The sequence below is a fragment of the Malaclemys terrapin genome, chromosome 23 (assembly GCF_027887155.1).
Source record: "Malaclemys terrapin pileata isolate rMalTer1 chromosome 23, rMalTer1.hap1, whole genome shotgun sequence".
Taxonomy (NCBI): domain Eukaryota; kingdom Metazoa; phylum Chordata; order Testudines; family Emydidae; genus Malaclemys; species Malaclemys terrapin.
The window spans coordinates 18,853,642-18,876,245 of NC_071527.1; the positions used below are offsets into that span (position 1 = coordinate 18,853,642).

The 22,604-nt window shown below is 55.4% G+C and overlaps 2 protein-coding genes across 2 annotated transcripts in view; both read left to right on the forward strand.

Annotated features, from left to right (window-relative positions):
- The first annotated feature begins 378 nt into the window (after positions 1 to 378).
- CDC37 (cell division cycle 37, HSP90 cochaperone) lies at positions 379 to 10,971 on the forward strand. Its single transcript, XM_054012660.1, has 8 exons — positions 379 to 553; positions 5,372 to 5,653; positions 5,804 to 5,909; positions 7,437 to 7,552; positions 8,182 to 8,304; positions 9,362 to 9,544; positions 10,006 to 10,077; positions 10,413 to 10,971. The coding sequence occupies exons 1-8, from the start codon at positions 452 to 454 to the stop codon at positions 10,566 to 10,568; spliced, it is 1,140 nt and encodes a 379-aa protein (XP_053868635.1). The 5' UTR covers positions 379 to 451; the 3' UTR covers positions 10,569 to 10,971.
- Positions 10,972 to 15,964: 4,993 nt separating this feature from the next.
- Positions 15,965 to 22,604, forward strand: part of TYK2 (tyrosine kinase 2) — a 28,909-nt gene continuing 22,269 nt past the window's right edge. Inside the window, exons 1-2 of the mRNA XM_054012580.1 lie at positions 15,965 to 16,041; positions 21,502 to 21,696. Coding sequence (XP_053868555.1) covers positions 21,513 to 21,696 — 184 coding nt within the window. The 5' untranslated portion in view covers positions 15,965 to 16,041; positions 21,502 to 21,512. The remainder of the gene's footprint in view (positions 16,042 to 21,501; positions 21,697 to 22,604) is intronic.

Here is a 22,604-nt window from a genome sequence, read left to right on the forward strand (position 1 = left end):
TGGGAGGCTGCCCCCCTCACTCTCCTCTGTGCACAGCAGGGAAGGAGCCTCCCCCCCACAACCCCTCAGGCTATATTTGCTGTGTGTGTAGCCCTTTAAGACCTACGCCATTTTGGGCGCGGAAGAGCGAGGGGGGGGTACGCATGCGCACTGAGAGGCCGCGGGATCCGAACTCGCTCTCCCGTGCCGCTGCAGGTCCTCCTACGCACGCGCAGTAGAATCTGCGGAGGGGCGCCTGCCTCTGCTGCGCATGCGTATGTGCCGCTGCTCGGGAGTTGGCGCGCCTGGGCTAGGCCCGCGCACGCGCAGTTGCGCGGGCGAAGCCCTCCGCCCCTCCCCCCCTCCCGCTCCGTCAGGCGCCGGAAGTGAGTCAGCGCGAGGGCGGAAGCGGGCGTGCGGCGGCGGCTGGAGGGTTCCAGAAGAGCCTGGCCGGCGCGGCCCGGGCGGCACCATGGTGGATTACAGCGTCTGGGACCACATCGAGGTGTCCGACGATGAGGACGAGACTCACCCCAACATCGACACGGCCAGTCTCTTCCGGTGGCGCCACCAGGTGCGGCCCCCGTTCCCATGGAGACCGCCCCCCGCCCCCCTGGGGGCCCCCGTTCCCATGGAGACCGCCCCCCTGGGGGCCCCCGTTCCCATGGAGACCGCCCCCCGCCCCTGGAGACCAGCCCCCCCCGTTCCCATGGAGACCGGCTCCCCCCGCCCCCCTGGAGACCGCCCCCCCCGCCCCCCTGGAGACCGGCCCCCCCCGTTCCCATGGAGACCGGCCCCCCGCCCCCCTGGAGACCAGCCCCCCCATTCCCCTGGGGACCGCCCCCCGTTCCCCTGGAGACCGGCCCCCCCCCCCGCCCCTGGGGGCCCCCGTTCCCCTGGAGACCGCCCCCCCCGCCCTGGGGGCCCCCCGTTCCCCTGGAGACCAGCCCCCCCATTGCCATGGGGACCGCCCCCCCCCGCCCCTGGGGGGCCCCCGTTCCCCTGGAGACCAGCCCCCCCATTCCCATGGGGACCCCCCCCCCCGCCCCTGGGGGCCCCCGTTCCCCTGGAGACCGCCCCCCCCGCCCCTGGAGACCGGCCCCCCCTTGCACCCCCGGGAGGCCTGGCCCAAGGGGTCTCTGGCCTGGGGACCCCCCCTCCCGCTGCCCCGGGAGCGCCCCTGGCTCCAGCGGTGCCCTGGCCGTGCAGCGACCGGGCCCGTGTGGGGTTCAGCCCCCGTGCACTGGGGCCTGACGCCAAGAATCCCCCGCCCACCCCAGGAACACTGTGCTCCCCACCCGGGGTCTTCACCTTGGGCACCCTGCGCTTGTCAGGACCTGGCCGCAAGGACGTGCCCCCCTCAGTCAGGATCCCTCCAGCCGCACAGGGCTCAGCCCATTGCAGAGACCAGCCTCCTCCGGGCATTGTTGAGAGAGGAGAGGACTGACATATTTCCCCCCCCCCCCCCCCCCGTGCCCCTTCTCAATATCCCCCCACCCCCCTGCGCCCCTTCTCAATATCCCCTGGATTGACTCCGACCCCAATTGGTGGGACTCCTCAGGCCTGAGACCCCTTGGACACACCCCATTTCAGCCAAATCAGCCCCACCCTTAGTGGTGTCTCCCTCCTGTCAGCTCCCCAGAGAGAGGGAATTCCCCAGCTTCAAGGTAGATCTTCCCTGAGGCGAGACACTCCTACAAAAAAATGAGGGCGTTCTTTAAGGGGAGATCCCTTCCTTCCCAGGAGAGAGCCTCCTGGAAACCCATCTCCTCAGGTGCTCCGAGGCTTGTCTTCTCCTTAACCAGGCACCCTACATAATAATAATGAGTACATCTAGGGTACTTTGATATGGTGACTTCAACATCTGGAAAGATACTGGAACAAATGATTACACAATCCGTGTGTAAACACCTGGAGGATACCAGGGTTAGAAGGAATAGCCAACATGGCTTTGTCAAGAACAAATCCTGCCAAGCCATCCTCATTTCCTTTTTTGATGGAGTTACTGGCTTAGTCGATAGGGGGAAGCAGTAGATGGGATATAGTGGACTTTTAGTAAGGCTTTTGACACAGTCAGACGTAAACTAGGGAAATGTGCTCTGGATGAAATTACCATAAGTTGGTACACAGCTGGTTGGAAAAAGCACTCAAAGAGTAGTTGTTAATGGTTTGCTGTCATCGGGGGGGGGGGGGGGGAATATCTGGGCGGGTCCCACAGGGGTCCTGAATCTAATATTGTTCAATAATTTCATTAATGACTTGAATAAGGGAGTGTAGAGTGTGCTTATTAAATTTGTGTAGGACATCAGGCAGAGAGGGATTGCAAGCACTTTGTTTTGAATTCTAATTTTATCATCCAATCTTGACACTTTAGAGAATGGATCTGTAATCAACAAGATGAAATTAAATAAAGACAAGTGCCAGGTAATGCACAGTTACAAAATAGAGAATAACCGGCTAGGTGGTGGTAGCTGAAAAAGGATCGGGGCATTATAGTGGATCACAAATTGAATATGAGCCAACAGTGTGATGCAGTTGCCGAAAGGGCTAATATCAGTCTGAGGTGTAGTAACAGGAGTGTTGTATGTAAGACATGGGAGGGAACTGTCCTGCTCTACTCGGCATTGGTGGGGTCTCAGCTGGAGTACTTTAGGAAAGATGTGAATAAATTGGAGAGGGTCCAGAGGAGAAAAGATTACAAACCCTGCGCATGTATAGTCTTGAGGAAAGAAGACTTGGGGGGACCTGATAGTAGTCTTCAAATCTGTTAAGGGCTGATGAAGAGGATGGTGATTCAATGTTCTCCACGCCCACTAAAAGTAGGCCAATAAGTAATGGACTTAATCTGCAGCCAGGGAGTCTTAGTTTAAATATTAGGAAAAACATTCTACCTCTAAGTGTAGTTAAGCTCTCGAATAGGCTTCCCAAGGGAGTTTGTGGATTCCTCGCCATTGGAGGGTTTTAAGAACAGGTGGACAAACACCTGTCAGGGATGGTCTAGGTTTACTTGGTCTTGCCTCAGCACGGGAGCTGGACTTGGTGACCTCTTAAGATCCCTTCCAGCCTGATGTTTGTATGATTTTTTTATCAAGAGATCTCTGTGATCCTGCAGCGGAGGGCTGATTTATATCCCCTTAGTACAGAAAGAGAAACTGAGGCACAGAGCATGGAAGGGAATCGCCTGCGATGGTGCAGCAAGGCAGTAGTAGTGTCTAGACTAGAACTCCGGAGTCCTGACTGCGAGTCCAAGAGGAAACCCTGGGGCTTACTGTCTCCATGTGCTCTCTTGTGAAATCACAGGAAGCTGTCTGGGCAGAAATCCATTCCTCAGTCTCCCAGTAACTAGTCACTCTGGACTTGGGAGCCAACAGAAAGGAAAACCAATGTCATGGCCTTAACTGACTCTGATACCGGTAATGCCAGTGCGTGGGTGCTTTAGGAGCTGTGGTGGACACTAGCCAGCAGACTAAGGCTTCAGACAGGCAGGTGTGGTAAGGCATGTGCTAAGTCCCCATGTATTTGTAACTGGTTCCAGTTTAACAGATGAGGCATTGAGTCAGCCTTACCTGCCTTCCTTGGAGAATAAATGAGCTCTGGCTGTAGTGTGTGAATGCAAAGGCTTAGTTTCTGGTCCGTCACCTGGTCCATCACCATTTATTGGGGCTGGGAACCCACCCTGTTGGCTCAGGGAGTTCTGATCTTGTTTGAGTGGCAAACCCTGAGGAAAATACGGTTTTATTCTGGATAAGATGGGGGCTTTTCACCTCTGCTACACATGTGGTATAGATACGAAGATAAATCGGTCTCTCAAAGGTCCTAGAATGCAGGCAGTGCACTTTGCCTTTTGTTCTTCCCTTGGGAATTCCAGGGATCTGAGCAGGGAGTGTGATGCTGAGGTCCAATAATGATTCTGCAACTCACTCGTGCTGAGCAACTCATTTCACTCCCCTCCCTCAGTTTCCCTATCTGTAAAATGGGGATAATACCTGTTAGAGGGAGCTGCGACTTGGGGAGCTGAAGTTTTGGTGGCTAATTGAGGAGTGTTTTGGTAATCTAAAGCACTACATAAGTACTAAGTACTGGGAGACAATGGAGAAATAAAACATGATCTTGTTAAAACCCTCCTTCCCTGAGTGTTGTGCATCCCTACTTTAAGAGCACATGTTCAGTGTGAGTAACTGTCTCAGCTCGGGTGTTCTCCCTCCAGACTAGCATGTTATGCACAGGAAGGAAGGAAGGATCTCTGCTCCGTGTGGAGAAATAGATTTTTCTCCACATGGAGAAGAAAATGGGAATTCAGCTTTTGTTTTCCAGGCTCAGAGGAGGAAGAAATTGTTCTCCCAACAGCCACAACAAGAGCCATGTCCAATCAACAGGAAACAAAATCCTAAGGATCTTAGAACCCTCTTGAAAACATTGGCCTGGAAGGGAAACCCCAACTGTGAAACACAGCAAACGTGTTCAGTAGTTAACTGTTGGGTCTCTGGAAGGAAGGCAGCATTAGGATGCCTATAGCTAGGAGACACAGACTGAAACAGAACAGGGGGCAAATTTGAGTTGAAGATCAAGGGAATCTCCAACACTGTGAGCCTAAGGGAGGTGGTAGAAACTCCATTGCTTGAGGCAGTTGCACCTAGATTAGACAAAGCCCAAAAGATTGTACAGTAGTGAACAGCCTACTGTTGGATCGTGGGTGGATGACGAGGGGGTCAATAGGACTCTTCCACCTCTTAATTTTCAGCCAATACAAATTGATACTGCAGAGGAGAGGAACGTTCATTCTCCTACAGAGTCGCTGCCTCGGCTCCTGGGTTAACACTGATTTCCTGCATCGCGTGCTCTGCCAAGCGTAATGGGAGTCTCTGCAGATGTGCCAAGCCCTCGGGAACCTCTAACTACTAAGTGGTCCTGAGCTCTAATTTAGCAGCACAGGGTGACTGTGTGTGAATGTCAGTGCAGCATAGAAGAGAGACAGCTAAAAGGTCTGATTAAACCATAAAGCTCCGACAGGCTAGTTGCAACGAGTGAGAGGTTGAGAGTTCAGCTCTCTACAGAGGCAAGAAACTAGCCACACACTTGGTGATATTGGGATTAAGCAAAAAATCGATGAGTTGGAAAGCATGATAGTACATGTAGGCTAACCCTTCTTTGGCATAGAAGATACTGTCCTGTTGGTGTGACCCACGCAGCTCAGCATGTCCGTTACTGTTCTGTTAGATCCTATCAGCCCAACGATCATCTCTTGGGTGTGGGACATGAGGCAAGGAGAGGGGTTCCCACTGTTACTCAGATGGTGGGTGCTCTCCTCTTTGCCAGTGGATCAGTTGGCTCTTCTATTCCAAGAGCAAATGATGAAGAGTGCTTTAAAAAAGCTGTAAATTGATCTCTGCAGGCCCGAGTGGAGAGGATGGAGCAGTTCCAGAAGGAGAAAGAAGAGCTGGATAAAGGGTGCAGGGAATGCAAACGGAAACTAGCCGAGTGCCAAAAGAAAATGAAGGAGCTGGAGGTGGCAGACGCGGAGAGCGGGAAAGGGGAGCTGCAGAGACTTCAGGCCGAAGCGCAGCAGCTGAGAAAAGAAGAGAAGAGCTGGGAAAAGAAGATTGAGGAGCTGAGGAAGAAGGAGAAGAACATGCCCTGGAATGTGGACACCCTGAGCAAAGATGGCTTCAGCAAGGTTGGTCTGAATGGTGCCTGGTGAGGGGAAGGAGCAGGGTGGGTTTCTGGCTGAGGAAGCTGCCATGTGAACATGGCATCAGAGCTGTCGTGGTGGAACCACAGCTGGCCATACAGCAGCGCCACGAACCAGTCTCCTCTCTCTCTGCAGAGTGTTGTCAACGTCAAACCTGAAGAGGAGGACGAATCGGAGGAACAAAAAGAGAAGAAACACAAGACGTTTGTGGAGAAGTACGAGAAGCAGATCAAACACTTTGGTGAGTTAGCTGGCTGCAAGCACAGGGCTCCCGGCCAGTCTAGGGGATGAAAGCTTCAAAAGTTCCTCTTGACTTAGAAAAGGGCTCTGGGTTAGCGAGGCTGGGTGAGACTCTCCCAGCAGGGTGAGGGAAGTGATCACAACATAGTTGGATTCCCTGCTATCTGGGTCATGTCCGCAATACCCATCTTCTCCCGTGCTGTAGACTTAGAACGGAAAGACCTGCAGCTGGAGAGACCCATGTTCAATGTGTCGGGTGAGGGGCAGCAGGGTGTTCTCCACTGGGGGTCCCTACCTGTGGAACTCCTTTCAGATCCATGTGTAAAAGGCACCAATAAGCCAGTGATTTCCTAACACATCCCACTCCTGGGGCTTGCTTTTATCCTTAACTTCACTTCAAAAGCCCTACTGCAGGACTGTACCAACCAACATCCAGCTGTAGCACGTAGGCTGTCTCCTGAACGGCTCTTCTCGAGTCCCACCCCCGACTTTGCTGGACCTTCTCTGCCTCCTCCTAACTCTTCACTACCTTCATAGTCCTGAATTAGAGCTTTTCTCAGGTGCCCTTCACCAGAACTCTGGAGCAGCTCATACTAGCACATCTGTCCCCCCAATCCTGTGCGGTAGGGAAATGTTATCCCCATTTTACAGATGTGGATCTCAAGTACAAAGGGATGAAGTGACTTAGCCAGGGTCATGTGGAGAGTTTGGCGGAGCCAAGAAATGACCCCAGATTTACTGAGTTCCAGTCTAGTGCCTCCCCACAGACCCGTCTTTTCTTATGAGACCCTCTTGGTCTGATGGGTCAGGTGAGTCAGCAGGTTAGCTCTGTTGCCACATCATCGGGTCCTGTAGTGGATTCTGCCTTCATAATCCTGCTGCTTGGATACCAGTCATAGGCCTCTAATAAATATGCTTGGCAAATTCAGCTGGGTGTTCTTCGGTTAAATTCCTACAACGTTCCTGTCCCAGTCTCTCGTTCCCCGCCCTCCCCCCCCATCTAAAGACCGCGCGCCCTGCCGTCATTAGGCCTGTTGCTGTGAAATGCAGCCAGGAGGAGAAGTTAATCCAAAACTCTGTCCCGTGTTTGATCTGTCCTAGGTACTTAGGTGGCCCCTTGACCTTGGAGATGGTGAGGTGCTCAGATACCAACAGAGCCTCGCCTGTGGCAGCCTAGAGCTGCTGGCCCAGCTGCACAGATAAGGAGCTGAGGCACAAAGGCCCAGATCCTCCGGGGTGTTTATCTAAATACCTAAGACTAAGTGGCTTGGCCAAGGTCACACACACAACCTGGAGCAGAAGAGGGAATTGAACCTAGGTCTCCCAATCACAAGCGAGTGCCCTGACCACACCACCACCTTTCCCCTCCAGCAGGCGTAATCCTGCCTCCTAAAATGCCACTGATCCTCTCTAGCCCTGTCCAGGCTCTGCTCGAAATGGTGAGCAACAGCTTGGTGGGTGGGCTCTTCTTTCTGACCGTGTGGCAAGGTGACTGTCTGCTGCTAACCGTGGCTCTCCTGCTTTGAAGGGATGCTGCGGCGCTGGGACGACAGCCAGAAGTATCTATCTGATAACCCGCATCTGGTGTGTGAAGAGACCGCCAATTACCTGGTCATCTGGTGCATTGATCTGGAAGTGGAAGAGGTGAGGCTGCTGTTTCGCCAGGAGTTGTGACTGCAGCCTGAAATGCTGAGAGCAGCCAGGGATCAATCCTGTGTGCCCTGCTAAGTTCTGGCCCATTCACGTTTGAGGTGGGCCAAGCTCTTTCCCATTAGAGTCCCTTCCCTAATGGACACCTCATGGCATAGCGAGCCCGTGCTGGGGGAACAAGACCTGGAAAGCTTGTACCCAGGTGGCTCCATGCCACTCTAGTCCATTAGTTTCCCCCGTCAGTACTGTTGTTCCAGCAGCCGTTCATCTGATCCACTAGCTGCTCGTTTTCTTCCCGAGTCAGCCTTGGTTGTCTTGTGGCCAGCTGCCCCCCTGGGAGCCAGTGTCTTTCAAAGACGGCTTCCTCCGTTTGCTTAAAGATGGCGCTGACACTTGAGAAATCCCGGCAGCTGAGTCTGGAGGGGAATGGGCCAAGAGCTCCGACTATAGTGAACGCTTGGCCAGCCAGTGTCCTCTTTCCACTTGCACCCTGAGTAACAAGGGGCCAGGCTGCAGCAGCTGGCGTCTCGGGGTCTGTTGGAATGTGAGCACGCCCTCTGCTGGCGGTGCACCGCACAGCGCAGTCCTTAGAGCCACAGGCACCTTTCTCTTCCACCTCCTAGAAACACGCCCTGATGGAGCAGGTCGCCCACCAGACCATCGTGATGCAATTCATCCTAGAGCTGGCCAAGAGCCTGAAGGTGGACCCCAGAGCTTGTTTCAGACAGTTCTTCACCAAAATCAAGGTGAGTTCCAAGTCCCCTTCAGCTGAGCCGTTTTCTCCCCATTTCCTCCTCTCACAGGTGGCCTGCAGTCCGAAGGAATGCGGTGGACAGTGTGGAACTCGCTGCCGCGGAGTGTTGGTTAGGTCAGGAACTTAGCAAGATTCCCAGGGGAAATGGACACACGGATTCCTGGAATATCCCAAATTCTAACAGTTACTGCTAAGGATACAAACCTGCTTCAGGGTGTGCGACAACCTCTATTAGAAGTTAAGAAGAGACCTTCATGAGGCAAATTACCCCACGTCTACACTGTCCTCTGCAGCTTCCGATTCTGGCCACTGTCAGAGACAAACTACTGGGCTAGGTGGACCTTAGGTCTGAGCCGGTCTGGCCATTCCGATACCACGTGGTGGCATCCTTCTTCGTTCTCAGTCTGCCCTCGCTGGAGAGAGGGGGCCCAAGGCCCACTCAGGAGTGGGGTTTAAATACAGCCTGACTTTGCCCAGCTTCCCATGCCCAGTAGTGGGAGTTGTGGCTGGGGTCACTGCTGTGGCTAATAGCTAAAGCCGCAGATCCTTCTCCTTTGTCGCTGGGCCATCTGAAAGACACTTGGGGAGCTGCCTCCTGAGAGCTCTGTGCCCGGAGGGCCCCGAGCTCAGAGAACGTGTTGTTGGACTGTCAGTTTTATCCCTCCTACTATCTGGACTTTCTCGTGCCACCTGCTGCTTGTGCTCTGCCATCGCCTGCCTGTGTATTTGTGGCACTGTGCTCACTCCCACAGCAATGGGTTGTGGGGACACTGCAGGAGGAGAGAATGTCTCTGTTACAAATGCTTCTGAGCCTTCCGTCCTCCTACAGCAGGTGGCTTTTAATGAAGGACACACGTGGGCTAATAGCAGCACTTCCCCTCCTCCCAGCCCTGCAATTAGCCTGACTGAATGGGGGTGTGGCTACACTGGTGCGTAATCTGGGTTCAGCCCTGTTTCACGTGCCTGGCTGGAGCCTGTGCCATCTCGGCTCCTTCTTCGTTAAGTCTGGCCTCTAACTCTGCTACCCTGCTTCTCCCTGCTCGTTGCAGACGGCCGATCAGCAGTACATGGAGGGGTTCACCGACGAGCTGGAGGCCTTCAAGGAGCGGGTGAGAGGCCGTGCCAAGGTGCGCATCGAGAAAGCCATGAAAGAGTATGAAGAGGAGGAGCGGCAGAAACGGCTGGGCCCGGGCGGGCTGGATCCCGTGGAGGTGTACGAATCCCTCCCGGCTGTGAGTAGCCTGATCGCTGCGCTCTAAGCTAGAGCAGCTGGTGTCGATCTCGCGTCCCGGCTCCTACTTAAAGGGGTTTCCTTCCCGCTCCCTAGCCTGTCTGATGGTTTATTCCCCGCACCCCCAGGTCGGAAAGCCCTATCCCCATTTTACAGGTGGGGCACTGAGGCACAGGGAGACTGTGACTTGCCCAAGTCTGACAGAGCAGGGAAATGAACCCAGGTCTTCCAAGACCCCAGGCTAGTGCCCTGGCCACTGCCCCACCCTCTAAGGGAAATGGGCAAGGTGGCATTCCTCTCCAGGCCACGGGGCATGGACGGGTCACTGCGGAGTGCCTCCACTGCCTTCCTAGGCCTTGTATCCTAGCTGAGGTGTGAGCTTCTAGGCACTGTCCATTGTGTGGGGCCCTGGAAGGGGCCCTGTCCCAGACCCGCTCACCAGGCTGCCCTCTCCTCCCCCAGGAGCTGCAAAAGTGTTTCGATTCGAAAGACGTTCAGATGCTGCAGGATGCAATCAGCAAAATGGAGCCTGCTGTGAGTATCCCTTGGGTGGGGAGGACATCGGGCCTAGGTGGGGGCCTAGGGTGCCCGGCTCTTGACGCACAGGAGAAGAGCCATCCGCTTTCTGTTGCTGTGAATTGGGGTCCGTTCCCAGGCACATTAACGCATCTTCCTGTGTAGCTATTGGCTTCTTCCCAAGTCACTGATCTCCAGCCAACCCAGCGGCAGTGAGCCGTTGGCTGAAGGCTGCAGTGCAGTGTCTTGCAGGGGATGGAGGTGGGTTTGGGGAGGTCTGGGAGGAAGCAGAGACCCGTGGAGCGAGTGCTGTGCTAACCTCCCTTAGCCCCCATGCGCTGTCTGCGTTCCAGGAAGCAAAGTACCACATGCAGCGCTGCATCGATTCTGGGCTCTGGGTGCCGAATGCCAAGACGGCGGAGGGAGCAGAGAAGGGAGGCGAGGAGGCGGAGGCTGTCTACGAGGAGGTCAAGAAGGAGAGCAGCGAGGAGGAGAAAGGAAACCCATGAACTACGGCTGGAAATGCGTAAAGCAGACTGTCCCCTCACCTCTCCCCCACTGCCACCATCCTACCCCCTCTCGCCTTCCTCTCTCACCCGATTATCCCTCAGGATGCCACATGCTTTACACACGTAGACACTTTGTGAATGTGTGAGCTGCTTGCTGGCTCTTTGTATCCAGCGCCAAGCCCTGGCTGCCTTTGGGGAGCAGCCGGAAGCCCCTGTGTTAGCAGTGGGGAAGTCCCAGTCAGTTACTCCAGTGAGCCGAGAGCTCAAAGGGACTTGGCATAGGGCAGTTTAGGTTCCAGGTCTCACTCTGGTGATGCCAGGCAATGTAATAGTTACACATGTGCTGTCGTATCTTTCTGTGGGTGCCCAGTAAGGCTATTACATGAATAAAGAGATTGAAGTAGCTGAGCGTGGAGGGGACTTGCTGGGGGCAGAGTGGTGTGAGCTGCTGGGCTTTTGTTGTGGCTTCTGAAAAGAGAGAAATCGACCTAAGAAGTTGTCCCTGGTGCTGGGAGTTAGGTTGCAGGCCAGCCTGAATGCATTGGCCTCCCTAGTCTGCAGGAGCCCTTGGTGGCCAAAACAAACTGTATGGGCTGCCGTGGCACCTGGCAGGGCCTGCAGGCAAACGCACCAGCCACCCTGCACCTCGGCCATCTCCCGGCCCGGAGGAGTGGGCTGTGCTGTGAATGCCTGAGGCGTAGGCCCAGCTGTGCTGACCGGCACTGTGGGTCAGCAGTCTCGTGCTTTCCTTACCAGCTGCCTGGCTGTCTAGCATTGTCCCATGCTAAGGTGACCGTTTCACCAGTAGGACGGGGAGTGCACAGGGCATGGTGCCTACGCCCAGTGGCAGGGGGACAGCGGACCTACACCCTACAGTGATGGGGACGCACCGCTGGGTAGCTAGGAGAGCAGAGCTTAGCTGGCTTGGCCATGCTGTGCCCAGTGGCTCTGTTATTTCTGGTGCTGCTGTGACCTTCTGCAGTGCCAAGCTCTGGCTCAGTGCCCCTGCGCTCAGAAGGGCTGCGGGTAACCGGCCTGCCTTGCCGCATTCAAAGGGGGAGAGCCCTGGGAAGTGCCAGTCTACCCTGGCACAAGGCAAAACCCACCTGCATTTTAAGAGGTGAATCCCGTGCCTGGGTGGGGCAAAGCAGGGAGCTGGCGGTAGAGTATCGATGGGCTTAGGGGTGCCAGGTTGAATCTGGTCCAGCCGGGATCATGCTGTGCTGACTCCACACCAAAACTTCCTTCTGCAATTCCTTGGCCTTGGGCCAGGCCTTCCCCATGGGTGGGAAGGGCTGGGGCATTAGGCCCAGGCTCTGCTGGTTCCGCCCAGTGCGTGTTGACTGGGCTCCAAGCACAGAAAGGCTCTGCCGCAGCAAAGACCTTGGGGAAGCCGTCTGTCCCCCCCCACAGCCGGCATCAAGGGGGGTGAGACCAAAACACCCAGCGAAGGGGGTGGGGCACGAACTCGTCTGTACAAACTGGAGCGAGGAGGTGGCGCAGCTGTCTGTGCATTGGAGCATCGTTCCCACGCTGTGCCAGCCAGGTGTTGGGGCACGCTCAGAACATGATCACACCAGGAAGCTTTGAACAATGGGGGGGTTAACGAGCTGGCAGGGCGGTAAATCAGCATATGCCCACGAGTGGCCCTTGCTGTGTTCTGGCGGGAGAGCTGTGGTGGCTTTTTTTGCTGGTAGGCTAATGGCCCAAGGAGGCAGGCTGCAGATGAGATGGGGACCCTGGGTCACTAGCTTCATTTCCTGTATTTTCAGAAGCTGCCAGGAAGGGAAACAACTCGACTGACCGAATAAAGGCATTTATTATCCGACTCCCTAGCTTCGGCTGGGACTCCATGTACTACAAAACACAGTAGCTGTTGTGTACCCAGAGCGAGTGCAGTGTGGGTGCGGGGAGGAAGGTTGAGGGGGAAATATATGTATCAGGGATTTGGGGGCACACAAATAGAAATTTCTGAGCGAAATGCTGGACAAGTGAAGTGTCCCCTGGCTTGTGTGTGGTAGGTAGGTACCAGCAATACCTGTGGGGACAGATCCCTTGGACAAGTCTGTTCCCTTCTCCATGCTTCCATTTCCCCATCTGTAAAATGGAGATAAAATGTTCTCTCCCCCGCCTTAACTTCCTGGCCTGAAGGCCCCATGGAAAGTGTGACTGGTTACAGGGTGAGACTGGAAAACAGGCAGTGCTACAAATCAACACCTCATGAACCAGCTGGCAAGATCTGTGCCCGAAGGCCTAAAACCTGCATTTAAAAGTTCTCCGGCCCTTCTTGGAGCCAGAGGGGGTCTGCTTGGTGATAGCATGAGCCTTGGCATGAAGAGTGACAGGCCAGCGAGGTCTTGGAGACACGATCCAAATCCGCCTTCACCCAGCACTCCTGGGGGGTTCTGGCTGGAGGATCCGGCAGTGGTGAGTGAGCAGAACAGCGGCCCAGCCAGTGTGACGTTCGTTCTGTGTCATGTTGTGAGATGATGATTCTCTACAGCAGGCTCCATTGTTATGTAGTGAGCTCCTAGCCAGCTGCGGAGACAGAAGCAGCTTCAGACTCTTCAGTTTTCACCACTGCTTCGCTCTTCTCACAAGTGCCTCCCCTTTCAGCCTTTCCCTTGATTCTATTCTTCATGTTTTTATAACCTCTCCTACACCACTGGCTTCCACCCCTCCCGGCCCCTGGGCCTCTTTCTAGATGTGAAAGTGAAGGCAGCTCCTTGCCAGCAGGGTGGGCGGATGTGTGGGTGGCTGTGAAAGTCCTTTGCACTGTTTGGAATGATTCATGGCCCAATTCCAAACTCAAGAGAAGTTGGTCTCTGGGAGATGGGGGAAGAATCAGGGAGCTGGCAGGAATGTGAAAACTCCCAGAGGCTATTTTAGAGCCCAAGGCCATTCTGTCACTTGCTACCGCTAGTGCGTAGCTACACGTCCGCTCCTCTAATCCAGCCTTTGGCACGACTCTAGCTCCCGTCTTTTGTATTGGGAACCTGGTTTTTAAGAGCATGAATGAATGTATAAACCTTAATCAGTCGGCTTGGGCCTTTACAATATACCTGCCTAGCTTATTGTTCCTTATTTCGATGATTGTAGTATCCAGGAGCCCTCCCCCTCCATGGAGCAGGACCCTACTGTACAAACACAGAACCGAAGGGGGAGCCCTTTCTCCAAAAGTGGATACTGTCAGGATAAGACGAGCTGCCAGGTGACAACAGAGAGGGGTGTAGAAGGAAACACAGCTTTGGTCAGCATGACATGCAGTGCTCTCAACACCCCAGATTCATTTATTGTTTTGGCCTCATGCCTACAACCAAAAGTGAACTCTTAGGAGGGTGGTGAGGGAGGCCAATGACCTACTTTGGGGTTGTTCGTAGAGAGCCCGTCCTGCACAGGAGTGGTGTGGAAGAAAGCACAAAGGAATTGATTTGCTGCTTGTTCCAGCCCGTCAGTGAACCATCCCTCGGGCCAGGATGGGAATGTGGGTTGGTGAGGTCAAAGTCTGAGTTTCTTTGGTTGCCATCACTTAAATTATGTACCCCATCAGTGCATAATAACCCTGTATTCAATTGCTATGCCGTGGAGGTGGGGGAGAAAAGGAAGAACATTGCTGTCTTAGCCAAACTGCAATACAGGTCGTTCTAACATCCTGCCTCTGCTGAGAAGTGCACTGGCCTTTCTGATGAACTGTGAGCAGTTGCTGTTGGACCGTCCAGGTGGAGCTGTTGACAGCCAAGCTCTGAGGAATGAGTAGCTGCTAATAGATAATTTCCTTCAGCTGAAGCTTGGTGGGCGTTCTGAGGGCTATGAAATTTACACTTCTCTTGCTTGGACTGAACTTTCCTGCTACTGTGATGCTGCGGTATAATAGCTGGATTCACATCCAAGCAGAGCTTCATTGTGGGCAAATGAATAAAATCCACCACATCTTAATGACGGAGCTATAATCCAACGCATGACCCTCTCCCTGGGGCTGCTCTAGAATCTCCACTCCTCTACCTGTAGGCTAAGAGCAGGGCTCACTAGAACCATCTGCCGTTTTAGTTTACCTAACATTTCATAGATTCTAGGACTGGAAGGGACCTCAAGAGGTCATCGAGTCCAGTCCCCTGCCCTCATGGCAGGACCAAATATGGTCTAGACCATCCCTGATAGACATTTATCTAACCTACTCCTAAGTATCTCTAGAGATGGAGATTCCACAACCTCCCTATTTCTTTTCCCAGTGATTCACCATAAGCGCTCCCACCCATCTACAGCGCATGAAACCCTGACCCTAGAAGTAGTCGCTGCACCTTAACAGCGACTCGCTGGTTGCACCGACTCCCTAAGTCAGAACAAAGTGTCTTCTCTCGTTCTGTGGGTGGGCTCAAGTGATCGTTTGCACTGCTACAGTCTCTCTATTGTCAATATGGCAATGGACTGGGCAGGCTGGGATTCAACTCCTCTCATTTCGCCAAGAAACTGCAGAACTGGAATTAATTTGCAAACTGGACACCATCAAATTAGGCCTGAATAAAGACTGGGAATGGATGGGTCATTACAAGAGTAATTTTCCCTCTGCTGATACTCACACCTTGTTGTCAACTGTTGGAAATGGGCCACCTTGATTGCATTGGCCTCGTTAGCACCACAAAAGTAACTTTCCCTCCCTTGGTAGTCACCCCTTCTTGTCAATTGTTTGAAATGGGCCACTTCCATCTTCATTGAACTGGCTCGTTAGCACTGACCTCCTGCACTTGGGAAGGCAACTCGCATCTTTTCATGTGCTGTGTATTTATACCTGCCTCTGTATTTTCCACTCCATGCAGCTGATGAAGTGGGTTCTAACCCACGAAAGCTTCTGCCCAAATAAATGTGTTAGTCTCTAAGGTGCCACGAGGACTCCTCGTTGTTTTATCTAATGTCTCTGTGCCTCAGTTTCCCCCTCTGTAAAAGGGGGACACGAGACTGCCCCTGCGGATGGGAATGCTGACGTTTAATGTTTGTAAAGTGCTTTGAGAGCCTTTCATGAGGGATTTGGCATAATTCATCTTGTATCGTTTTTGTTGAAAACTATGTGTGACACAAGCTCTTGGGCATTTACACTGCCAGCACCTGCCTGGGTATTGCAATGCCCCCCGGCGGGGGCACTGAACCGCACCCACCTGTGCCCAGCGCCCCAGGGGACCCTACACCGACCCGGCCGGGCTGCATTCCAGCTGTGAACGGGGCGGGGCCGGCTGTGGCAGCCAATGAGCATCGCCCCCTCTCCTCTGTGGGCGGGGCGCGTCCGTTTCTCCCCCCGCCCCCTAGCCGGGCCTGGCCGCTGGGCCGCGCGCCGCCAATGGGCGGGCGGGACGTGCGACCGGCCAATGGGAGCGGGCGTCTCACGGGCCCAATGGGAGGCGGCCTCACGGCTGAGCCGGGGGAGCTGGAGCGGCGGCTGGGCTCGGGCCGCCTGGGCGGGGAGCGCGACCCCGGAGCTGGGGTAGGTGGGGGCGGGGCGGGGCATGGGGGGGGGTCTCTGTAGGGGAGGGGAGATGGGAGTGGGGGGCAGGGGGGAGTTGGCCAGTGGGGCTGGCTCTGGGAGGAGGGGCTGTCTATAGGGAGGGAGGCTGGCTGGGGCTGGCCTGGGAAGAGGGGGTGTCTGTAGGGAAGTGGGGTGTGGGGTAGGGGTTATGGGGGGCAGGAGGGGGGCTGGCTCTGGGAAGAGGGGGTGTCTGTAGGGAAGTGGGGTGTGGGGTAGGGGTTATGGGGGGCAGGAGGGGGGCTGGCTCTGGGAAGAGGGGGTGTCTATAGGGAAGTGGGGGTGGGGTGTGGGGAGGTGGGGTAGGGGCTGTGGGGGGGCAGGAGGGGGCTGTCTGTAGGGAAGGGGGAGGCTGGCTGGGGAGGGGGTGCTGGCCTGGGAAGATGGGGGGCTGTAGGGAAGGCAGGGCAGGGAGAGGTGGGGGGCAGGAGGGGGCTGGCCCTGGGAAGAGGGGGTGTCTAGGGAAGTGGGGGTGGGGTGTGGAGAGGTGGGGTAGGGACTGTGGGGGGGCAGGAGGAGGCTGGCTCTGGGAAGAGGGACTGTCTGTAGGGAAGGGGGTGGGGAGGTGGGCGGCGTGGGGAGGCTGGCTGGGGAGGGGGGGCTGGCCTGGGAAGATGGGGGGCTGTAGGGAAGGGAGGGCGGGGAGAGGTGGGGGTGGGGGGCAGGAGGGGGCTGGCCCTGGGGAGAGGGGGTGTCTGTAGGGAAGTGTGTGTATGTGTGGGGGGAGATGGGGATGACCGGCTCTGTGGGAGGACTGGGATGGTAGGAAGCAGGGGAGGTTGCTGGGTCAGGGTCAGAGAGGAAGGGCTGATCGGGAGGAAGCGGGGAGGGTTACAGGCTGGGGGGGCAGGAGGTGGATGGGGGTGTCGGGGGAGCAGGCGTAGACGGCTCTGCTGCTGGAAAGCATGGGGGAGTCATGGAGATGGAAACGCCTCGTATAGCTCCTTCCTCTGTCAAGTCTCACCCGTCTGGCCCTGGCAAGGCTGGGATGGGAGAGGTGTCAGGAGGCTGTGGCGCAGAAGCTGGGAGAAGGAGTGTCCGGCATGAGAAGGAGTCAGGCTGGCTGCAGCAGAAATGGGGTGTCGTGGGGGCACCGGGGTGTCAGTTGTGGGAAGAAGCCGGTTCCCTTCCTGTGCTAGTGGGGAGAGGCACAGGAAGTGTGAACCTCCTACTGCTGACTTGCGTGTTGAATGCAAAACAGCTGCCCTTCCCAGGGGCCAGGGCGCTGCCAGCTTGCCCTCTGACTCCACCTTTCCCGTGGACTTCTGTGAGTTGCAGTGCTCTCTGTCTGACCGCGGCCTCCCTGCTCCGCCGTTTCCGGAGGTGCAGGATGCTCTTGGTATCCTGGCTGGTGTGGGTCTTCCCTTTCATTTTTCCCGGGTGAAGCTCGTGAGAGCACTGGGCTCATCTTGGATCTGTTTTTATTCTTCTTTCCTTAGCAGAGCAGCAGTTTCAAACAGTTCCCTGCCCTGAAGCCCTTGTGGGCTTAACCTTTGGGGGGCTCCTCTAATTTCCAAGGCAAGGGAGAGAACAGAAGGCTGCTCTTCTAGGCCTCGTAGTGGGCCCTTGCCTCAGGGAGCTGATCGTCTCCAGGGTAGACTCAGGTCAGGCTAGCTGGTCCCAATGGCCCCTTCTGGGGTGAGAGTCTATTGAGCCGCCTTGACAGGCGAGAGCGAAATAGATCAGATTCGTTGGTTCGAAGCCTGGAAGGGCCCATTCCCGCTCTCTGGTCTGACCTCCTGCTGAACACGGGCTGGGGCACTTCCCCAGATTCATTCCTCCTTTGAACTAGAGCAAAAATCCAGTCTTGATTTTAAAATTGCCCATGATGGAGAACCCATCCCAGGCCTTGGTAAGTTGTTCCCATGGCTAGTGACCTCCGTGGTTAAAACTTCACCCCTTGTTTCCAGTCTAACTCGGTCAAGCTTCAACTTCCCACCGCAGGCTCTTGTTGCCGACGCCAGGAAGGGTCGAAGAGGGGTTGCCCGTAGAGAGATGAGATTGTGGTTATTCGGTGTAGGCAACTGTATGTCCAGGAGGTTCCAAGTGTATTAACAGGATGTTTAAAGCGTAAGTGCTGGGGGTCAGTGGACCTAGCTTCACTGAAGACAGCGGAGCGGCTTAGTTCATTTATACCAGGTGAAGCTTTGGCCCTCTTTTGGCAGGGTGGTGCTGCATGGGTGTCTCTTAGGTGTGGTTAGTTCGAAGCCAGATTGAAGGCTTGGTGCATAAAGGCTTTGCTTACCTGCCCCAACTGCGTTTGTTTGACTTAAACTGGTTTTACCTGATTGATTAAATCGGTGCAAAAGGCTGTATGGACCCTGTTCTGTCGGTTTAAACTGGGCTCATTTTGGTTTCGCTTACGTCGGTTAGGAATCCGTTCAACTCAGGCCCAGATGAGCCACTGTTAAACCAAAATAAGAATGTCCACACTGGTAGGCACTGGCTTAACTAAATTGGTTTAAAAACCAGTTTAAGTTAAACCAGTGCAATTGGTGTGTGTAGACAAAGTCTAGGTTCCTGAAGGGATGCTATCGTGAAGAAGGGAAGTGCCTCCCCTTTGGCTTTGGTGGTCTGCTCTTTAGTTTGTGTCCAGTTCTTCCCCCCCACGAGCCTTGAGTTTGTGGCTGCTTCGGATTCGTTTGCACTGGAGGGTGCCCAATTGCAGACATTGGCGTAGATTTGCTGCTGCAGATTTCTAGCCTAGATTGGCAAAGCCGCTGAAAGCCGTGATTTTCAGCTGGATCCCTCTTGCGAGCAGGGGTGACTCTACCATTGCCAAGTGTGGTGTACAGCAGTTTTGTCTGTCTGCCCTAGGGGCTTTCTCTGGCGACTGAGATCCCCAGGCCTTCATGTGGGTGAAAATAAACGGCAAAGGTTGAGGATGTGTGCTTCGAGCCATCCTGCCAGCTTTGCTCTCTTGCCCTAAGGTCGAGAGGCCTGAATCAACAAGATTCCTGCTCTCCAGGAACAGCAAACATTTCAGAGCGCTCGTCCCTGTTACAAGGGTCAGAAGAGAGGCCACAGGTGAAAATGGGGGAAGCCAAAGGAAAACATTTAGGGCAGTGGCTGTCAGTTGCTTCCACTCTGAGACCCCTCCACGCTTCTATTTAGCAATATGGGAAGGGCAGCGTGGTCCCAACCCCGGGGCACCCCCAGGGTCCTTAAATCAAGAACCCGCAACTTTGCAGGGCAGTTTGGGGTTCCCCAGTTCCTGTGCCTCCGTAATGTTATGGAACTTAATGTATACGAAACAAACCCCAGGCTCCTGTAATTGTCAGATTTTCCTGCGTTTTGCTTTGTCTAACTGTTGACGTTGCAACTTGAAAGCTGGAGAAACCCGCCAAGCTCTTCCCCAGAATAATGGACCATCTCAGCTGCTGCCAGTGGGTAGCCTGCCTGCGGGCTGATAAAGGGTCTGTTTTTTCAGAGGTATGGTGCACGTGGCTGGTTGGCTTCAATGGGAACCTGGGGTGCTGGTGCCGGAGGCCTGCAGCTCCTTCGAATTAGAGGCACTGAGCCCTCCTGCAAAGCGAGTGCAGGGGCAAAGGCAACATGCAGGAAGCAAATCTTCCCCTGGCCTGATTTACAGAAATGAGGAAGCAAGGCTGTTTGAGAGGAGGAACGGCTGTTTGTTTTGGATTCCACTCTGGTCACTGGCAGGGGTGGGGAACTGCCCAGGTTTAGCGGGAGGATGTGTCTGAGGGACCCTGTTAGTCACTGAGGTTTGAGAGGCGTTGTACCGAACCCGTCTTTCCTCCACTAGGTCCCTGTCTGGGGCCAGGTACGGATGAGGAATACCTAGAAAACTGCTTCTCGCTGACGTTTTACCCTCTCTTCTCCCCTTTCCCCTCCCCCAGCAAGAGTAAATCAACCCCGGGCAGCCCACGCACCAGAGACCCGTTCCTCTGCTGAGTCAGTAGGAGGAATGGGACCTGGCAGTAATGTAACCAGCCGGCAGTAGCTGCTGCCCCATGGAGGGGGGGGGAATATCTGATGAGCTCCCCCATGGGTGAGGGGTGGCTCGAGATAAGCCGACTCACTCAAGCGCAACACCCAGCCTCCCCCCACCACCTAGCTCCTGCGGCAAGCCACGGAACTGCACAGAGCACTCACAGGGAGCAGAGACACAGCAAGGGCTCTGGTGGATTTGCTTACAAACCTAAACAGCTGTATTTCCTTAAGCTGTTTTGCTGATAGCTGCCTCCTCCCCCAGACAGAAAAGGATCAGCCAGACTTTATCCTGGGTATCGGTACTAGGGGGGGTTGGTCTTCCAGAGGGGCTTAATCCACTTGGAATGGGGTGGGTGTTATTGTGTTGCTCTGTCTGCTCCCATCTCCAGCGCAGGGGCCTGCGCGCGTGCGGATGTCTCATTTCTGCACATCCAGGCCCAATTGTGGCTCCACTGCGGCAGGTCACGTGCAGTCTCTATTGTCACTGACTAGCCCATTTTTCTGAGCTCTCCAGGCGTGTCTGATGTCGAAGCGAGCCCTGCGCTTACAGCCTGTTCTGTGGTTGCACATGCTTAATACTCACTGGGCTATTGCGGCCCCAAGAGGTTCGCCTTTCTCCCCCTCCTGCGTCGCTCTGGAGCCGAGCCCCGGCAATCTTGCAGCTGTTGCAGTGGGGGCGCCTGTGTGATCCACTGCTGAGCCTTTACGGCTCCGGGGAGCAGCTTTTTATCTCTGTAGCGCTTCAGGCTGCTTATCGGCTGCATGGTAGGCAGGACCTCCTGTCTCGCTCGCTCTGGTGGGGAATTCATACCGTGGAATGGCAGGATACTTCCCACCCTATGTGGGAGTTCCCTGCTGAACGGGGAGGAAGCCAATAGCTGTGTGCTAAGATCTGTCTTTAGTCAGCAAAAGGCACCTGGCTGCATGTTTGGCTGGGTATGGAAGCCAAGGCCTGCCCTCTTACAAAGGCACAGCTCCCACTGGCTTCTCCGGGGGAAGCACCCGCATAACTGGGGGCAGAACTGGGCCCTGGCTTAAACTAGAGTGTTGTCTTGTGATTAGAACAGGAGGGAAGGGAGCCGGGACTCCTGGGTTCTCCCCAACTTGGGAAGGGAAGTGGGATTTAGTGGGTTAGAATGGAGGAGCTGGGAGCCAGGACTCCTGCATTCTCCCCAACTCAGGGAGGGGAGTGGGATCTAGTGGGTTAGAATGGGGGGGTCTGCTGGACTTGCTGCCTTCCTGGGGCCCTCCTAGGACCCCTCCCCTACTGAATGCAGCCATGGCAGGCTTCTTCCAGCTGGCTGGTCCCTGGGACACAAGCACCCGCAGCCACACGTCTCACCAATGAGCCAGAGCAGCAATGTTCCTTTGACGCCATCAGGCCCCGAGACCCCCGCAGCACTGCCCCGAGTCCTGCCGGAAATCGGCCCACCCTTTCTTTGCAAACACTTCCCTCTCTCCTTTCAGGCCCTGGCGAGATGTCTCTGTGCCAGTGTGCGGGGAAGCACAGCGACTCAGACATGGAGGGCTGCTGCTTCTCGGCGGGCGGGGGCCTGAAGGTGTACCTGCACTGGAGCGGTGAGGAGGAGGAGCGGTGCCAGACCTACACGCAGGGGGTGCTGAGCGCAGAGGAGATCTGCATCGACATTGCCCAGAAAATCGGTGAGCGCTGGCTGTGTCCCTGGGCTACCGCCGCTCCAGACAAGCCTCCATGAGTCTGCCCCTGCCCCAAAGACAGGGCTCTGAGCAGTCACTTGTGCTTAACGCTGCTGGATCTGCCAGGGAGGGTCACCGCCCAGCACTGCGTTGGGGTGGGGGCGCATGGGGGCTCATCCCTCGCTTCAGACTCAAAGATGAAGGTTCCCTCTGCTTCCCTATGATGCTGCTGGGTCAGCAAGCCGCGCAGGTGTTATGGGAGTGCCAGTGTCGTTATAACTGTTACCGCCCCAGGAGGTACGATTCAAAGCCTGTTCTTCCCTCTAGTGGCAAGGGGCTGTTGGGGCATGTCCCCTCCTGAGATACCAAGAACCGTGAACTCGTGTGACCCCAGGTTGCTAGCGTGCAGCTGCTCCGCAGGCCACCCTCTGCCTTGTCTGAAGGCAGCCGCGCTGCCAGCCCGGCCCTGGCATCCTCCGCATGTGTCCTCCGTGTGACCCTGAGCTCTCGCTGGCCAGTGCTGTCTGCGATGATGTAGCTCTGCCCATGGGAATTATGAATCACGTCCTTTGGATGATCCCAGCCATGGGATGATGCCGTAGAGCTGAAAGGGCCGTTACTCCATCTCGTGACCAGCTCCCCACTCTGAACCAGCCAGTCCCTGACCAGAGGCAAAAGGCTCTAATCCCTACCTGCCCCCGACGTCACCAAGTCCCCTCTGCTATGTATTGTTGAGAGTTCCCATCCCCCTTAGAAGCTCTGTGTCCGTTAGAGCTGGAGCTCTTACTAATCAGGCCCATTGGCTCTAGCCTCCTGTGTGTGTCTGGTGTTCCTAGACGTAGGGTGAATCTCCCTCTTCCCCTGTGCTCCGGCTGTCGGGCCTTTACTGGAAGGCTGAGTTATCGGAGCACGAC